The sequence below is a fragment of the Mustela erminea genome, chromosome 20 (assembly GCF_009829155.1).
Source record: "Mustela erminea isolate mMusErm1 chromosome 20, mMusErm1.Pri, whole genome shotgun sequence".
Taxonomy (NCBI): Eukaryota; Metazoa; Chordata; class Mammalia; order Carnivora; family Mustelidae; genus Mustela; species Mustela erminea.
This window is the reverse complement of record NC_045633.1, coordinates 20,419,262-20,437,332: the sequence shown is the minus strand read 5'-3', so window position 1 is coordinate 20,437,332 and position 18,071 is coordinate 20,419,262. Positions and strand designations below refer to the sequence as shown.

The 18,071-nt window shown below is 55.7% G+C and overlaps 2 protein-coding genes and 1 non-coding gene across 10 annotated transcripts in view; 2 read left to right on the top strand and 1 right to left on the bottom strand.

Moving 5' to 3' along the window:
- Positions 1-587: 587 nt before the first annotated feature.
- On the bottom strand, positions 588-7,812 carry UBALD1 (UBA like domain containing 1). Its single transcript, XM_032328587.1, has 3 exons — positions 7,526-7,812; positions 3,802-3,861; positions 588-3,460 (listed from the first exon to the last, which is right to left on the bottom strand). The coding sequence occupies exons 1-3, from the start codon at positions 7,793-7,795 to the stop codon at positions 3,107-3,109; spliced, it is 684 nt and encodes a 227-aa protein (XP_032184478.1). The 5' UTR covers positions 7,796-7,812; the 3' UTR covers positions 588-3,106.
- A 5,579-nt stretch (positions 7,813-13,391) lies between these two features.
- MGRN1 (mahogunin ring finger 1) overlaps positions 13,392-18,071 on the top strand; it is a 58,488-nt gene continuing 53,808 nt past the window's right edge. For 4 of the 8 annotated variants that reach the window (XR_004281898.1, XM_032328154.1, XM_032328151.1 and 1 more), the window contains exon 1: positions 13,392-13,714. Coding sequence is in view for 6 of the 8 variants with exons in the window: in XM_032328154.1 (XP_032184045.1) it covers positions 13,627-13,714 (88 nt within the window). In the remaining 2 variants the exon portion in view is untranslated. The remainder of the gene's footprint in view (positions 13,715-18,071) is intronic. The other 4 variants (XM_032328152.1, XM_032328155.1, XM_032328153.1 and 1 more) reach the window with 2 other exon arrangements.
- On the top strand, positions 15,123-15,259 carry LOC116581551. Its single transcript, XR_004282102.1, has one exon. It is a non-coding gene; the product is annotated as a U4 spliceosomal RNA (small nuclear RNA).

The following is an 18,071-nucleotide window of genomic DNA, read 5'->3' as shown; positions in this document are numbered from 1 at the left end:
GAGGCTGGGCTTTGAGGTAACAAGGCCGGTTTCCCGTGTGTGCCGCTGGGACAGATCCCAGGAGGCGCGGAGACGAAGGCCAGCTGAGGATGGCGGCGTCTGTTCCTTCTGTTCCTGCACCAGCCCCTCTGCCTTCCAGCCAGTTTAGACTTGAACATGTAAGAGACCGTTACTAACTCCAGCTTCGCTTCTGAGCTTTCACCCTTCGGGAGGTTGAGGGAGGCTCCCAGCTCTGGCTCCCCTCGAGTCTGTCTGGCCTGATTTTGCAGCCTTTCCCTTGACCGTGAGATGCTCAGACCAGGGCCTCTGTATGTGCTGCTAAGTTCGGAGAGGCCCCAGCCCTGGCTCTGGCTTGGGTTCCCACTTTGGTTGGGGCAATGACGAAAAATCAGATTCCTGGGCCCTCTTCCAGAGCAGTTGCCTCAAGCACCCAGGGGACTCTTATGCTCTCCAAGTTTGGGGTCATGAGTCTGGTGGCTCCTGGCCGCTGGGAGGCGCGTGTCCCGCTCCTGCCTCACAATCACCTGGGAGCTGAGTTCAGCTTTGACATACAGTTGACGTTCTCTAAAGTTCACCCTTTCAAGGTATATGATTAAGTGGTTTTTATTCTGAAGTTGATCAACCAATATCCTGTGGACGTTGCAAATAATACTGTGAGGGCTTCTCCCCAAGGACTGTGATGCCGTGAGACCTGGAAGTCTGTGGTCTTTTTAACAGACCTCCCTGGTGGCTCTGCTCTGTAGCCAACTATGGGAACCCTGGGTTCAGGGGACATTTTGCCGTGTCTGCAGATACTTCTGTTACAACTGGGGGGCGCTATGGGCATCTAGTGATGGGGGCCAGGATGCTGGCCAGTATCCACAGAGCACAGGACGTCCCATGGCAGACTAACCCAGCTCCAAATGTCCACAGTGCCCATGCTGGAAACCCAGGACTGCCACAGCTGAGTAACCGGACTGTGGGTTGTTTACAGGCCCCCCACTGGCCTGCCCAGGGCTGAGCCTCGCCTCCAGGAGTGCAAATTCTTGAGGGTGCGCAGTCTCCCACATCTGACACACACAGCACCCCAGCCGCCTGCTCACTGGGACAACCTGGGCAGATGCACCCCCTACAGAGCAGAGCGCCCACAGGAACGTACTTGCCTCTGCGATCTCCTGACACTCCGGGGGGGGGGGGCGTTTGGCAGTTATCTGAGCATTTCTCCCATCACAAGGCTGTGGTGAAGATTCAGGAGGCCCAAGACACCCTTCCCCTCCCTGTGTCCTGCCCCTCCGTCCCTCCTCTCTGCACAAGAATCGCCCTCACAGAGCTGTGCTCCCCTCTAGACCTCCTCTGCCAGGAAGGCCTGGGAGGCTGCTGGAAGGGTTTTCAGGGTAAGGACACGATTCCAGGACAGAAGCAACAGCTGGAGCGGGGGCCCAGCAGTTAGTCTTCTTCGGTAACAGCCAGAGAAGAGTCGACCCCTGAGCCTGTCCAGGGTCCAGCAGGGCAGAGACAGGCTAGGGAGGCCAGGCAGTAGCTCTGGGAACACCTGACCCAGGAGCACCGCCCTCAGGAGGCAGGACTGCCCGAGGGGAGTGCAGAGATGGCAGTCCCGCAGACCTTCTGAAACAGAAGAAACTCGCCAACCCACATTATCAGCCACAGAAGACCCACTGCCAGGCGGGCTATCCTAAGTTAGAGTGAGGTGTGCCTGTACCGAAGGCTGGGCAAAGACCTTGGCCTCTCTCCTTCTCTAACGCCCAGCCCCTTACAAGGTGTGCAAGGCTGAGGCTGCCCCAGGAAGCCCCTTCCCCACCACCAGCCAGGCAGGGGAGGTGCTGCGCAGAGTGGAACACCGAGGCTTCTCCCTTGGGGTGAGAGCAGGTGTCTGCCCCAGCTTGGGAGCAGCCTGGGATGCCGTCTATGGCTCCTAGGCTGCCAGTCTCCTTAGCGACCAAAGGTTTCAGCTGCAGGCTGGACTCTGCCCTGGGCTCGTCCTGTCCCTGCCCAAGCCCCCACTGGCTCTGCACAGAAGCCGGCTATGCACACCGTCTCAGGCGGAGGGCCTTGCTCTAACCGGCATGTTTGCTGGAGGCTGGGCTTGCAGAGTCCAGCCTGCAGCCAGCCCTGGGACCCTAACACACAAGGAAAGGTCCTATGTGAAACCCAAGCACACCGGAAGGCAGCTGTTAGCCCTGGAGTTCAGGACCAGTTCAGTCGGACAGGAGGAAAGGATGGGCAGTAGGCAGGGTTTCTGGGAACACAGGCAGAAATAACTTCATGGGAAGAGCCTTGGATGGGCGAGAAGGTTCCAGTGCCATGTTGTGACTGAGACAGCAGCAGACGGGTGCAGATGGGTGGCAAGACCACAGAGCCTGGTGGTGGTTTGAACTCTTTCTTCTCTTTTGTTAAAAGGAGGAAGGGAAAGGGTGTGAGGTACCCCCGGGCTCTGGGGGAGGCATGCAGGCAGCCCCAGCAGGCAGGCGCTGGGGAATGGGTGGGAAGAGTCCTGAAGTTTCCCACAATTCTTTTTTCTGCAGGGAACAGCAAGGCTGGCTGAGCAGGGGGTGGGAGAGAGGGGCAGGGCCCTGGGGAGACAGGTGGCAGACAAGGGGCTTGGGGGCTCACTCTAACATGCAAAGTCCAGCTGCCCCATAAACTAGGTTGCTTCTTGTAGAGCGACATACATATAAATACAGACACAGCTACACACACACATGCGGAGAAGCCTCTGCATTCCCGAGGGTGGGGATCTAGGCCTGCTGGCCCCTGAGGAGCTCCCAGGCAGGAGCCAGCCAAGTCTCCGCTGCTGTGGCGATTCTTTGCAGTCCCCTGGGGTGGGGCAGGGTGAGCAAGTCCTCTGGGGAAGGCTGCTTGTTCTCTGAAGTTCTGTCCACCAGCACCAAGACGACTCTGAACCACATCCATGCAAGGTGGGGGCCCCGTGCCTGCACTCCCATGTTTGTACGCAGGCAGCCCGTGTGCTGGCACCAGGGTCCAGTCTCTCCCCTCCAGGGCTCCGGGGAACGGGGGTGCAGACAGAGCAGGGTGAAGGGGGCCCACAGAGACATCCTCTCCCCCGCCCCACAGGGTCCTGGCCTCCGGGAGGGGGGAGGGGCCTCCCTTATCTCTCCGCCTCCATGGCAGGGTGGGCCCTCGGTTCTGAGGCGGCCTGTTGGGGGGCCAGGGGTGGCCAGTCTGACGCCGGGGAGGGGGGTGCCGGAGTCCACAGGGGCGGCTGCTGCAGCTGGTGGTGCTGTGGCCCCCCTGGGGGCGAGGCCGCAGTCGGCCAGCTCGGTGCCGCGAAACTGCCGGTGGCGGCGTGGGGGCAGTGCGGCGGGGGGGACGTGGCCGTGGCGGCCATCGGGCTGCCACTGCCGCCCCCATGAAAGCTCTCGGAAGCCTTGAGACGGGAGAACATGGTGAGGGCATCAGGGAAGTTGGGGGGCGTGGCGGGGGTGTTGGCAGGAGTGCACATCTGTGGGGGGAAAACAGAGAGGCTAGGGTGAGAACCCCTTCCAGGGAGGCCGCCTGGCCTCTCGCTGCCTCGTAGGAGGAGACCCACACTCCGCCACGGCTGCGAGCTTCTGGGCCTCTTCCCAGGCTGCCTTCTGGCTCCACCAGACACCGACCACTAGCTCAGGGCTCAGGGAGGGAAGGTGCAGCTGAGACAGGCTGGCCCAGCACACCCACCAGCAGTCCCCAGGGAGGCCCCCCCACAGCAGAGAGCCACTGTGGCTTCCTCAGGGGGGTGAGGCCTCCCTGCCCCGACCCAGGAGCACCCCCTATCGCCACCCCTGGGGCTGCAGGGACACTTACCATCTGGTGGTGGTGGCTGTAGGGGATGTTGGTCTCCTGGAAAAAGGCGCTGAGGGCCGTCTGTGGAAAGAAGGCCCAGATTTCATTACCCTCAGGCCCTTGCTCCCAGAATCTCTGGGCTTGGTGTGCCCCTGGGCCTGGCTATCGAGCAGGAGAGAAGGGAGTGGAAGGAGTGTGCCTGTCACCACTCGACACCTTCCACCCTCCCTAAGGAGGCGCGGTAGACTCCTGGGCAGGTCTGGAGGGAGTAAAAACACAAGGCTGCCTCTGGCTGGCACACACCTAATGTGGTCACTGTGACCTTGGGAGGGGAGCAGGCAGCACCCTTTCCAGGTCTCATGGAGAATGGCCTTTGACTAAAATTCCAGCCTGACTGTCACCAACTCCATGGGTGGCAACTCCCTAATCTGGGCCTTATTTTCCTCATCATTAATTGTTTGTTTTAAAGATTTTATTTATTTGATGAAGGCACAGCGAGAGAGGGAACACAAGCAGGGGGAGTGGGAGCGGGAGAAGCAGGCCTCCGGTGGAGCGGGAGCCTGATGCCAGGCTCCATCCCAGGACTCTGGGATCATGACCTGAGCTGAAGGCAGACGATTAACAACTGAGCCACCCAGGAGCCCCTCAAATTTCCTCCTCACTGAGCCAGGGGACGGCACAGCCTCCTGGATGTTAAGTCCATGACCTGACTCCCCTTCTCCTTGGCTGGCCACGGGAGATTGCCACGATCTGGGCCTCAGTTTCTCCATCTGCACAAGGAAACTGGATGAGGTGATTTCCAGATTGCCCCCCCCCACAATAACCTAAGATCCACATTCCAGCTGGGAGAGCCAGAATTATGGAGGATGGTCTGGGTTTTGCACTTGTTGCCCCACTCACCCAAGCCTCCCTTGGAATGTTAAGGTGCAAAGCAGGAGGGTGACACGGGGAGGTCTGCACCCAGGCTGGTGAGAAGGGGAGCGGGAAAGGAGACAGTGTGCAGGCCTGTGCCAGACAAGCTCTTCTGGAGGCCCTGGGGGACTGGTGAGAGGGGGCTCCAGGAGCCCAGTGAGGAAAATGAGGCAGCCAGCTGCTCTTGCGTAAGTGCTGGGAGAGGGAGTGTGTGAAGGGTCTGCGTGGCCCAGCCAAGTCCCAGCCCCAGTCCCAGCTGCCCTCCATCGCCACCCCTTTAGGCTCCCTGCCCCCTAAACACAGCCAGAACCAATCTCTTGCCCACCGCGTGCCCCCCCCTCGCCCCCCAGCACAGCCAGACCAAGCTGACTTCCAGGGCTTGCCCTGGGGTTTGGTTTTTTTTTTTACATTCAGATGAATTTTTCTGGGAATTTCCTGCTGGAGATGCCCTACCCCATTTTCTCCAAACAGGGTGTGGGAACAGGCTAGGGTTAAGTACCTTGTCCGGAATCCTTCCTACCTGGGAGCCCCGGGACACACCCAAACCACTCATTCCCAGCAGCAGACCCAAAGGCCCCCTGAGCCGGGATTCCAGGGAGAACCTGCTGCTGCCAGGAAGCACCACCACTTAGTATATGTGCTGCCCAAGCGAGCACAGGAAGCACCACCACTTAAAACACTCTGGTCCCCCCCCCACCCGCAGCCACCTGTCCTCATTAACACCTGAATCACAGAGCTAAGACCCAAAAGACCACCTTAGCCTGGGTCAACCCTCAGCCTGTGAGCCTGTTAGGGAGAGGTTACTAAGGGGGAGGAGTAGCCCTCACTTTCATGCAAGGACTTAAGATTTGGGGGTTCATACCTCATTTTCACCTTACATGAATCTCCCTAGTATCCCTATCCTCCATTTTACAGATGTGAAACGAAGACTCAGGGAGCCACCAGAGCTACAAGTCTGCAGACAGTTCCTGCCCCTCTTAGGGACAGAGTTTCCCCCAGACATTTCAATCCTCAAAGCTCCGTTTTTAATTCCCTCGATGGCCACCAACCCGTGCTGAGAGACAGCCCAGCAGGTGCTAGGCTCTTTGCTGGGCTCAGAGTCCAGACCCGCAACGGGCTTCCCACCAAGACACCTGCCTGCCCAGCCCCAGGCAGGGAGGGAGTGTATGCAGATGTGGGACTCATGCAAACTGCCCTGAATGTGGTTTTACAAGTTTTGCCACATCTAGCTCTTGAGACAAACAGGCTGATTAGGGAGCTTCCTGCGGGGTGGGGCTCAGGCCCTGGGGGGTGGTGGTGGAGGGAGTGGCCATTCACTTCTTAGAGGTCAGTTCCCACACTGGAGGTGTAGAGAAAACTGAGGCCAGAGGATGGAAGGGACTTGCCCAGAGCAAGAAGCCTCCCATCTTGTGTTGTGAGGACCACAAAGGGGCAGCGGTCCCTCCTGAGAGCTCTGGTGGATGTGGGTAAGCAAAGTGCCCCCAGGGCTGGACAGGACACTGCTTCCCCAGGCTGTCTAAACCTTTGGGCTGCAATTCTGATCCCCACCCCACTCTCAGAAAACTGAGCCCTGGAATCCCCTAGCTCACTGTCCCCTCAGCAGACCCAAACACCTTTCCTGGGATGGCTCCCCACCAGGAAATGAGGCTCCCAGGCCCTGGCTAGGCACAGACACCGGCTGGGCTGTGACCTTACACCTGTGAGGGGTGGAGCTCCAGGACTCTGGCCTCTTTCCTAGATACCACTCTGGGTTATTTCTGTGGCAGTTGAGTTAGGCAAAGCCAGGTGGCCTCTTGGCAGCACAAGCTGCGGGCACTAGCGCCCTATGGGTCAGGGAGGCCTGGTGGGTGGGGTCCTGACTGGGGCAGCCCCACCTCCTGCCCAGCTGACTGAAAGCTACTGAGCCATGTAAACCACGCCGCGCACTGTGCAGGTAGTCCCTTGCCAGCATGGAGGCGGCCACCCGGGCACGCCTCTGGGGCGGGGTGCACGGATTCACACCCGTAGCTGTAGTGTGGGGCTCCAACACAGTACCGGTACACTCGTGTGCGTACACGCGTGGGCATCCTCTGCAAAGACGGCGACGTGTGTGTACACGGAACACACAGAGCCCGCACCCGCGCGCCGGGTGGACTGCGTGTTTACACACACGCCAACATGCCCGCACGTAGCGTGGCGCGTGCGTAAATACAAATGCACATGTACGTGAACACAGGCGCCGCCGAACTGCCCACCGGGCACGCAGACCCTCAGACCCACTCGCGCGGGGCGGCTCTGCCGGCTGGCCCCGGGACTGCCTGTCCCACCCCGCGCGGCTCCCGAAGTGGGGGCGGCGCGCGATCCCCGCCCGGGGCGTCCTCCTTCCGGCCTCCTACCGACTGTCCGTCCGGTCCGCGGCGCCGCCCCGCCCTGGCCGTTACCCGAACAAAAGAGGGGGGTCCCCGTATCCCGACCGCCTGGGGACGCGGGGGGGCGGGGATTCAGGGCGCCGGCGGGGGCGGGCCGCCCCTATCGCCCACCCCGCGCGGGCAGCATTTCCGGGGGCCGCGTAGACGCGGCCGTGCCGTTCGGCGGGACCCGCAAGACGCGTGTGCGCGCTTAGGGCCCGGTCGCCGGGGCGCGCGGCCACCGGGACACCGAGCCGAGTGCGCGGCCCCGGCCCGGCCCAGGCGGAGCGCGCATCGGCACGTGTCCACACCAGCCCGCACACGCGCGGTTGGCGGGACTGACCCGGCCCCGGCCCCAGACCCAGACCCAGACCCAGACCCAGACCCCGGCCCCGGCCCCGGCCCCGGCCCTGGCCCCGGCCCCGGCCCCGGCCCCGGCCGCGCACCTCGAACTGCCAGTGGGCCGCCTGCAGCAGCTGCTTCGCCTGGTCGGCCGCGCAGCCCGCCGTCAGCACGAACTGGTTGATCATGACCTGGTGCTTGAGCTCGTCCATGTTCACGGACATGGCGCCGCTGCCGCGCTGCCCGCTGCCTCCCGCCGCCGCGCTCCTCCGCCTCACGCGTCCACCATTAGCGAGCCGGCTCCGGCTAATACAAATATTTACTGTGCGGCTCTGACTCACCGAGCCTCGCCTGGCTCGGGGCCGCGGGGGCATGCTGGGAGATGTAGTCCCGCGCCGCGGCCGGCCGGGGGGCGCAGGGAGGTGTGTCCGGACGCTGCCCCTGCTGTGTGCGGAAGCGGGCGGGCGCATCCGCGGGCCCTCTGGCTTCTCGGCCGGGTGTGCCTGGCATCCCTCTGTTGAATGGGCGCACGCTTGGAAAGGGGGCCCCTAGACATTTTGGCACAAATCGTAGGCACTAGGACGTACAGCCCCGAAGGCCTGGCACACAGTAGGCGCCAATAAATACTCCCTTCACTGAATGAATGAATGTGCCTTCTAGGGCTCTGCAGAAAGCCACCGCCTCCAGGAAGCCTTCCGGTCTCCCCAGCGCCACGAGCACAAGCTCACATCGCCCACTCGTGATGTGGGTCCCTTCCCAGCCTGGCGCTCGGCCAGGCACACAGTAGACCCGAGGAACGTTTGGGATGGGATTGCGCCCGAACAAGCCGGCAAGGCGGGCAGGCTCTGGTGCCTCGGGGTGCCCTCCCCGCGAGGCTCCCACATTCCCACGCAAAATCTCGTGCGTTCTGCCGGAAATCTCGGCTTCGAGATGCGGGCGCCAGGACCTGGCGGAGCCAGTTCCGGGGCGGCCCCGAACTCCTATTCCCAGAATGCCCCGGTTTATTTGCATCGTTCTGTCCCGAATGACGTCAAGTGAGTGAGGCCACGCCATGGCCAATGGGTGGCCGCAGAGTGTAAGGACCTGGCCATATAAGGTAAACAAAGCTGGCCGCCCAATGGGGCTGCAGCGGGGGCGGGCGCTGGATCGGGGACGGCGGAGGCGCGTCACGTGGCGGGCGGGGGCGGGACTGGGGAACACTGGAAAGGGGGAGTTGCGGGTTGTGTTTACAGCTCCGCACGCGCGGCTTCCGGGTGACGTCGCGGGTTGGGCGTGCGGGGCCAGGACGGGCTCGGAACGGGATCCCGGCCGAGGAGGCGGGGAGAGGTCTGGCTCGGTCACCCCGGCTCTGAGTGACCTTGGCCGGGTTCCTCGCGCTCCCTGGGCTCAGTTTCATCCGTTGGGCAACCGTTCTTTGGGCCCTTTCTCTTGCCCTGCCCTGACCCGGCCCGGGTTACTGCGGAGAGCACATCCGAGAAGCGTTGTCTGGGGAGGGAAAGGAGGGGGGGCGGTTTGGGATCGTGTGTCAAAAAACCCTAGGGCAGGGGCGTCTGGGTGGCTCAGTGGGTTGGGCCTCTGCCTTCGGCTCAGGTCATGATCTCAGGGTCCTGGGATCGAGCCCCACATCGGGCTCTCTGCTCAGCGAGGAGCCTGCTTTCCCCTCTCTCTGCCTGCCTTTGCCTATTTGTGATCTCTCTCTCTGTCAAATAAATAAAATCTTGAAAAAAAAAATCCCTAGGACAGATGTAGACTTGGGGAAATGTAGAAGTATGGAAAGTGCTCTTTAGAAAGTGACACAGGCCCTAGGGGCTTGGGCTAAAGGTCATTGGGAGGTTTTCCTATATTTCATCTGTTGTTGGCTTTAGACTTAGTGTGAGGTCCTAATGGTGGCAGAGGGGCCCAGTCCAGGTCAGGAGATGTTTTGGATGTGTCTGTTTCTAGTGGAGTGCCCCCCCCACCTTCAGCGCCCCTCACTAGGGGAAATACACTGGATGGAGGGAACTATGCCACACTGGAGGGGTGGGGAGGAGCCCCACCTGGGTCCTTTAACCCTTCCAGAGTTTCTGGCTTTGGTGAGTGGGAGGATAATGGGAGACTGGCTGACAGGGCCTGAAGGATCCCAGGATTGTGGGGGCTGGGGCATGTCTCTTCTGCCACACAGGATCACTCAGACTCCACCATTTTTTGCAAACCCCGATAATGCCAGATTTCTGGTCTTGTTAAGCATGGACCCGCTCCTTAACAAAGCATCATGAACTTGAATTAATGTGGATAAAGCGCCCAGCACGAGGAAGGTGGCTCTGAAAGTGGTTATTGCTGTCCCTCTGAGGGACAGCATCAGGGCATGCTGGAAGAGAAGCGGGTTCTGGAGCCAGACCTGGGTATGAGTCAACTCTGCTGCTTACTGACTGATGTTGGATAAGCTACTGCAGCCCTGAGCTTTGTTTTCATTTGTAGAACCTGAGCTAGGAGTGTGGAGCAATCCCAGGACTACCGAGGGGATTAATTCCTGTGCAGTGCTTAGCAGGGGCCTGGCACTCAGTGTACCTACCATTTTTAGTACACACCTCTTTGCTTGCATCCAGACCACTCTAGGGAACCCAAGCCCCATTTGACTAATGAAGAAACAGGCTGGAATCCACACTCCCTTATGCTCTTGCCAGTCATTGGAGACCAGGTACCCAGTAGACTATGAGGGTGTATTTCTGGCCAGTGAGAGGGGGCGCTGCCCTGGCAGGGCCTACTAGGGGATTTTCTGGCTCAGGGAAACAGCAAGTACCTTCCCCCTTCCCCCTAACCTTAGCCAGCAACACTCAGTTACCTGTCCCGGCTTGTTCAGCTCAGGAGGAGCATAAGCCAGTAGGCTGACTGGGGTGGGGCAGGTGAGGCTGGTAGGAGCAAAGGTTACTCCTCTGGCCCCCTTGGCACCCCTAGCCTGCTTGTTTTCCCAGAGGCAGCAGGAAAGGGAAAAACAATCTTGTTTTTATCCAGGATCAGCCTGACTAGAGAGTGGACTTTGGATTTCTTAGCATGCTCAGATGAGGCCCAACAGCTGGGACCAGTAGATACGGACAGGGGGACAAAAAGTTATTTCTAGTAGTGCCCACATCTCACCTGAAGTTCTAGGAAGTTGGAGGCCCTGCCAAAGTCTCCCCAGCATGCTCTGGCCTCCTCCTTTCCACCTCCATTCCCCCCCACTTTTTAAAAAAGATTTTATTGTGTCCACACCCAATGTGGGGCTCAGTCCCACAATTCTGTGATCAGAGTCTTATGCTCCACCGAGGCAGCCAGGTGCCCCTCCACCTCCATTCCTTCAAATACTCCATAAATCATTGGGTGCCTGATTCTGGGAACCCAAAAATGAATAAGCAAGGATCCTGCCTGCCCAGGAGGCTCAGGAAGAAGCCTGAACCCAAGGGACTCTGCCCGGGTTCCCATTAACTGTGCCTAGTGTCTGTTTCAAAAGACCCAGTGCTGGCTGACTGAGAGGACTTGAGGTCTTGCCACTGCCTCACTCTTCTGTTCCTATACTCCCCCATTTGAATTTAACCAAACTGGCCTTTGAGCCCCTGGATCATACTCAGCCCCTTGAAGTCCAGGGCCTTTGCACATAGTATTTCCCCTGCTTGGAACTTGGGACTGACTTACCTAGAGTTTGCCCCCCTCCACCCCATTTGCTCTTATTTGTATTTCAAATCCTGGCTTAAATGTCACTTCTTCAGAGAAACCTTCCTCGACACCCCTATCAATAATAAATCTCCCCTATTATTTCACTGCACCTCTATCCTCCTGTGGCACCCATCACATTTTGTATTTATGCACCTGTTAACCTTTTAAGTGTCTCTCCTCACTAACCTGTGTGCTCCACATCTAGGGTTCTTCCATTTGAAACCAGTTGCCTGGCTAGTAGCCTGGCTCATTGCCTGTTACATAGTAGCTGCATGATAAATATTTGTTGAATAAATAAATGAATCAGCACAGATGTTGACAGTAGAACTAATAACAAATCAGAAAGGGCCTGTCTCCCAGCGGGGCATGGATAAGCACAGAAGAGCAAGTCCAAAGCTCTACTAAGAGGAATGTTTAATTAAACATCCAGCCCATGGAAACGACTGCCCTGGCCCAGGAAGGCACACTCTAGGGTTGTTTTTCTTTTTTTTCTTCTTTTCTTTTAAAGATTTTATTTATTTCTTTGACACAGAGAGAGAGAGATCACAAGTATGCAGAGAGGCAGGCAGAGAGATGGGGAAGCAGGCTCCCCGCTGAGCAGAGAGCCCGACGTGGGGCTTGATCCCAGGACCCTGAGATCACGACCAGAGCCGAAGGAAGAGGCCCCAAGTCACTGAGCCACCCAGACGCCCCTCTAGGGTTGTTTTTCAATAACATCAGGGTCTATCCTACTTTCCTTGCCTCCCCCCAAGCAGGGAGGCCAGTAATTTGAATTCAGTGTTGGTATATGTACATGTGTATACACATAACTGTTATGTGATTTAATAAAGATAAGGAAAGATAGACACAGGGAGAGGGGTGTCTTCGGGCCCACCTAGTGCAAGAGATATGAAAGCTAGCACATTAGAATGTTCCTGCTTTGGGGTGGCAGGAGAGTATGGCAGGAGTATGGATTGGTACAAGTTTCAGCTTTATTACCGTTTATCTCTTGTGCAGCCTAAGTGGGGTACTTCACCTCTTCTAGCTTCACTTTCCTTTTGTGTGTGTGTGTGTGTGTGAATTTGGAATGAAAATAAAAGCTACATCAGAAAATTAGATTGTCTCAACATAATGTCTGGCACATAGTAGGTGCTCAGTAAATGGGGATCTTGATTATGAAGTAGAGATTTAATCAGGCTCTTCCAAGACCTGGACTCTACTCATAAGCACATAAATCTTTCACCTCTTTTATTAATTTTGGCTTTCCAGGTTCCCTGAAAATAGAAGGTTGTATACTGGACTCTGGTCTCCAGAGAGGTGCAGGACTCATTTTTTTTTTAAATTTATTTATTTGAGAGAGACAGTGAGAGAGAGCATGAGAAGGGAGAAGCAGACTCCCCATAGAGCTGGGAGCCCGATGTGGGTCTCGGACCCAGGACTCTGGAATCACGTCCTGAGCCGAAGGCAGTTGCTTAACCAACTGAGCCACCCAGGCGCCCTGCAGGACTCATTTTAATGTGGAATGTGGTGCATTTTATCATTTGAGACCCTTTGCCACCTGCTGCCCTCCCCAGCTGCTTTCCTGCTACAGCAGGCTTGCCTTGGGAAACCATTACTTTCGAAACCGAAGAACAGGTGGAAATAATCTCCACTGGGTCTGCTTACAGGATTTTATGTGAATCAAAAGCCAGGAAAGTACATTGCAACCTGCAGGCCTTTAATCCTAACCAATTTTTAAAACTTGCCTTCAGCACCTCATATGCAGCCGTCCCTTCTTCGTGCCTCAGTTTCTCTATAGGTAAAATGGGGAGAAGTCTGTGGGGCTGTATAATTATGTCTTCAAAGTAATTGTTCTGGATGTAGAGCTAAAGAGAAGCCTTGAGTTCTGGAAAAGGCCAAAAGAAGCGCTTAGCTTCTCCTGTGAACCCCAACTCCTGGTCGGCTTGGGTTCCCTCCCAGCTATTGCCAGGTGGCAGGTAAAGGTGTGCCCTCTTCTGGACGGGGCAGGAGATCAACCCTGGGAAGTGGGGAGAACCACGGTGGCTCAGGGAGATATTTCAGAGAGGGAGTAAATGGAAGGCGCTGGGTTCCTATAAGAATATATATGTGAACAGATTATTAGGAGACTAAAGATTAAGAATGTTAAGGCCGTGCTGGGAATGAAGAGGGAAAGTCAGTTTGCGGTGTGGGCGATGGTTCCTCCCCTCTGGATTCACATCCATTTGGTTTGTCCCGGAGTCCCGGTCAGCATCTTCACGGGGCCGCAGCAAAGGGCATCCTGGAACATGTAGTTCTTTGGCGGGTTTCCTGCGGTGCAGCCCGTCGTCCTCGGTAGCGAGGGGACTCCATTTCCCGAGGTGCCCCGTGCCCGGGGTGGAGCGGAGGGCCGCCGTGGCGTCGCGGCCCCGGCCGAGCTGGGGGTTGGGGCTTGGAGGCCGAGGTACCCGCGGCGGTGGGCGAGTGTCCGTGTGGCCTGGTCCGGGCTATGTCCGCGTGAGGACGCCGCTGACGCCCGCGTCCAGGCCCCGGCCCGGCCCGGCCCGGCTCGCCGCGCACCATGGGCTCCATTCTGAGCCGCCGCATCGCGGGCGTGGAGGACATCGACATCCAGGCGAACTCGGCCTATCGCTACCCGCCGAAGTCTGGTGAGCGGCCGGCGCGGCCCCGGGCGCGCGGCAGGGCGAGGCCCGGGGCGGAACGCGGAGTGGGCAGGGCGCGCCCGCGCGGTGCGCCCCGCAGACGTGCGGTGGGTTCTACTGGGCCCGCGGCGGTCCCTGCGCCTCACCGCCCGGGGCTCCGCGCGACCTCCACTCAGACCGTGGGTGGGGCCCCGGGCTGCCGCGTCCCGGCCCCTCCGGCGGGGTGACCTTGGGTCAGTCGCTTCGCCCCTGTGCTCCTCAGCTCCCTGGTCTGCACACAGGGGAGACTGAGTGGGAAACCCCTAGGGCGGGGGTGAGGTTCTTGGTGCGACGCTGGCGAGGGGTTAGCACGGTGCCCAGCGCTTCGATTGTGCTTACAGAGTGGTCATTGTCAAGGGATTGACATCACGCCATCGCCAGTTTTGGCTTTCTCTGGTGGCTTAGTGTGACGACCCGGCCAGTGATTCTGAACACTCGCCACGCCATCTGGACAGAAGCTTCGCACTCTTCTGACCACCTGGTGCCTGTGAATATGGTGGGTGGGTAGGGGGAGTGGCGCTCGGCCCAAGGAGATTATGATCAATGGGGGAAAGGCTGCGAGTCCTTGTTGGAAAACAGGAGACTGTTTGGAGAGGACCTGCCTGGTTCTCTGGCTTTTTTTTTTTTTTTTTTTGGGTGGCAGGGAGACCTGAGACACCAGCGAGGAAGTTACTTGCCCAAGGTCTCAGAGAGCTGGTTGGAAGTGTCTCTGGGAGCAGAACCACAAATTGTGGACTCCCAGTCGACTTGTTCCCACTCTGCTTTGCTGCCTGTAAAGAGTGTGGCCTGACCCAGAACTTTAGCTTGGGTTCCTCCCTTTCCATCTTCTCATGGGGGTCATTTGCTGTGGAAAGACAAGAAGGAAAAAGATCATTTGGACATGAGGGAGACTTTCAAGTTGGGTCTCCTGATCCTGGCTTCTGAAGAATCTCTTCTGATCTGGGGGTCTCCTAGACCTCACAGTTGGCCTTGGGACACCCACCAGGCCAGGTTTCCTTCAAATGTAGTCCAGGACCACCCACTGCCACTAGTGGGGAAGCTTGTTCAACGTGCATTTCGCAGGCCCTGCCTTGGACTTGCTGGGGCCTAGGAACTGGCATTGAAACCCTTTCTCAAGTGAGTCTGATGTCCACTGAAATTTGAGAACCGCTCTACCCTGATTTTGGAAGCCCAACAGGGGGTGTGTCTGGGAAAATAGAGGGGTGGAGATAGCACAGTTTTTGGAACACTCAGAAGTGGGTAGAAGGCCTTATTGCCTGCTTGTGTCCCAGGCAGAAGTGCGGGGCAGCTCAGCTGGGTATGGGGATCCCCTGGAGGCCGGTGGGCTGACATCCCCACATCTGATTGAAGCGGTTGTTTGAATTCATCCTCTTCCAGCTTTGCGCAGTGGCAGTATCGTAGCCAATGAGGTTTATCCGAGGCGCGATTGTTGCTAATTGAATTCATCCTCTTCCATCTCTGATGTTCTTCCAGCCTCTTAGGCTGAGTGACATTCGGCAAGCTGCTCTGTGCTCTGGGTCACACAGTTTCCTTTTCTCTACAGTGGGTTGATGCTTGTACACTGGTCAGAATAGTGCACCTTAAGTCCTCAAAATACTGATTGCTGTAATGGCCTAAAAAGAATATTAGGTGGCCAGTGCAGGCCATAATAGCACCTAGCTGTGGCATGGCAGAGGTATCAAAAGTTTAATGTGGCATTTCCTATAGAACCTGGGACTAGGACACACTTTGCCTGGGTGTTTGGACAAATCACAAATACAAGGCCTTTATAATACCACTTCCAGATTCTGTGTGGTAGACCTTGCTAATCATTCGGGACACTCTTTGACACGAAATCTGGACTTGGTTTCAGAATCCATTAACAAACACCCGGGTCAGCCACAGCTAATCGATTGGGTCTGGCACCCCTGGTGAATGTCGTAGGCTACCTTAGAGCACCACAGCTGTGCTCTCCTGGACCTGTCCAGTCCAGAAGCTGTCCTCTTGGCTTCCTTGTGCCTCGGGCCACCTTGCTCAGGGAGGTTTGGACCGAGAAATGACCTTAGCAGTACTTTCATATGTTTCCCCAAGGGTGGACTGGGGAGCCCAGGGGGTTCAGATGATTTTTAGGGGATGGCCCCATGGAGCCTTCAGGCACCTGATGAGAAAGTATCTTTTCAGGTCTCTGTTAATGTTGTTGATAATATCGAACAGAGAAAAATGATTGGATGCTGATTTTTAAAAACACATCTATAATTTTGTCCAGTCCCTTCCAGCTTTTTTGAGATAAAATTGACATAACGTTGTGCAAGTTTAAGGTGTACACACTTATGATTTGATAATTGTGCAGATGGGGAAATGATCACCACAATATAGGGTGAGTTAATACCCTCATCACTCTGCCTTTTTTTTTTTTTTTTTTTTGGTGTTTAGAACTTTTAAGATCTCCTGTCCAGTTTTCTTTTGCTTGTGGAACTTTCAGCATGTACTGCCAAGGTATCTAGTTCAAATTTAATAACATTTGGTTTGTTTTCATTGTATTTATTTTTTCATTTTACTTTTTAAGTGGCTTTATTGAGATATAAATTGTGTGCCATACAGTGCATTCATTGTAAACATATGATTTGTTGACTTTCAGTAAACATACAGAATTGTCCAGCGGTCACCACAGTCAGGTTTTAGACATTTCCAGCACTGTCCAAAGCTTCCTGGTGCCTCTTTGCAGTCAGTCTGTGCCCCTACCCGGCCCCCATCCCATTACTCTGATCTGCTTTCTGTCTTTAAATTGTGCCCTCTCTGGACACATCATATAAAAGAAATCATATAACACGTAGTCTCTCTTGCATCTGGCTTCTTGCACTTGGAACGATGTCTTTGAAGTTCATCCCTGTTGTAACAGCTGTCTTGTACCTTATTGTACAGATATCATACATTTTTTTTAAAAAGATTTATTTATTTATTTATTTGACAGACAGAGATCACAAGTAGGCAGAGAGGCAGGCAGAGAGAGGAGGAAGCAGGCTCCTGCTGAGCAGAGAGCCCGATGCAGGGCTCAATCCCAGGACCCTGGGGTCATCACCTGAGCCGAAAGCAGAGGCTTTAACCCACTGAGCCACCCAGGCGCCCCGATATCATACATTTTATTTGCCAGTTAACAGTTGGGTTGTTCCCACTTTTTGGCTATAATGAATAATGCTGCTATGAATATTGAACGTTTGTGTGGCCTTTTCAATTCTCTTTAGTATACACCTAGGAGAGGAATTGCTGGGTGTTAGGGCGACTCTATGTTTGACCTTTTGATGAACTTCCAGACTGTTTGCCCAGCTGTTTCATCTTACAGTCCCATCAGCAGAGTGTGAGGATTCCAGTGCTCCACATTCTTGCCAGCACTTACTATTGTCTACTTTCCATTTTTTTTTTTTTTTAAATAGACTCTACACCCAATGTGGGGCTTGAACTCAAGGTCCTGAGATTAGGAGCCTTGTGCTCTACTTACTGAGTCGGCCAGGCACCCCTGTTGTCTACCTTTTTCACTATAATCATCCTTGTGGGTGTGAAGTGGTATCCAGTTGTGGTTTTGATTTGCATTTCCCTGATGACTGTTGATGTGGAACATCTTTTCACGTGCTTATCAGCCATTTGTATTCTGTGTGTGTGTGTGAGAGAGAGAGAGTGCCAGAGTGTGCGCGGCATGGGCACAGGTGCCAGACATTTGTTTTTGTCTTTTTTTTTTTTTTTAAGATTTTATTTATTTATTTGACAGACAGAGATCACAAGTAGGCAGAGAGGGAGGCAGAGAGAGAGAGAGGAGGAAGCAGTCTCCCTGCTGAGCAGAGAGCCTGATGCAAACCCTGGGATCATGACCTGAGCCGAAGGCAGAGGCTTTAACCCACTGAGCCACCCAGGCGCCCCTGTTTTTGTCTTTTGTTCATTTTTTTAAAGATTGGATTGTTTGTCTTCTTACTCAGTTGTAACAGTTCTTTATTCTGGGTACAATGATGCAATTCCTTTATCAGCTCTGTGACTTGCTAACATTTTTCCTAGTCTTTGGCTTGTCTTCATTTTTCTTTTTTTTTTTTTTAAATTTTATTTATTTATTTTTTTTAAAGATTTTATTTATTTATTTGACAGAGAGAAATCACAAGTAGATGGAGAGGCAGGCAGAGAGAGAGAGAGAGAGGGAAGCAGGCTCCCTGCTGAGCAGAGAGCCCGATGCGGGACTCGATCCCAGGACCCTGAGATCATGACCTGAGCCAAAGGCAGTGGCTTAACCCACTGAGCCACCCAGGCGCCCCTGTCTTCATTTTTCTTAATGGTGTCTTCTGAGGATCACAGGTTTTAAGTT

Bases quoted from the DNA above. Each gene is read 5' to 3' on its own strand.
- UBALD1 (XM_032328587.1), bottom strand. From the start codon at position 7,795: ATGCCCCCGCGGCCCCGAGCCAGGCGAGGCTCGGTGAGTCAGAGCCGC. The intron at 3,862-7,525 runs GTGCGCGGCCGG...TTCTTTCCACAG, and splicing joins CGGCCCACTGGCAGTTCGAG to ACGGCCCTCAGCGCCTTTTT. The intron at 3,461-3,801 runs GTAAGTGTCCCT...TTCCCCCCACAG, and splicing joins ACAGCCACCACCACCAGATG to ATGTGCACTCCTGCCAACAC.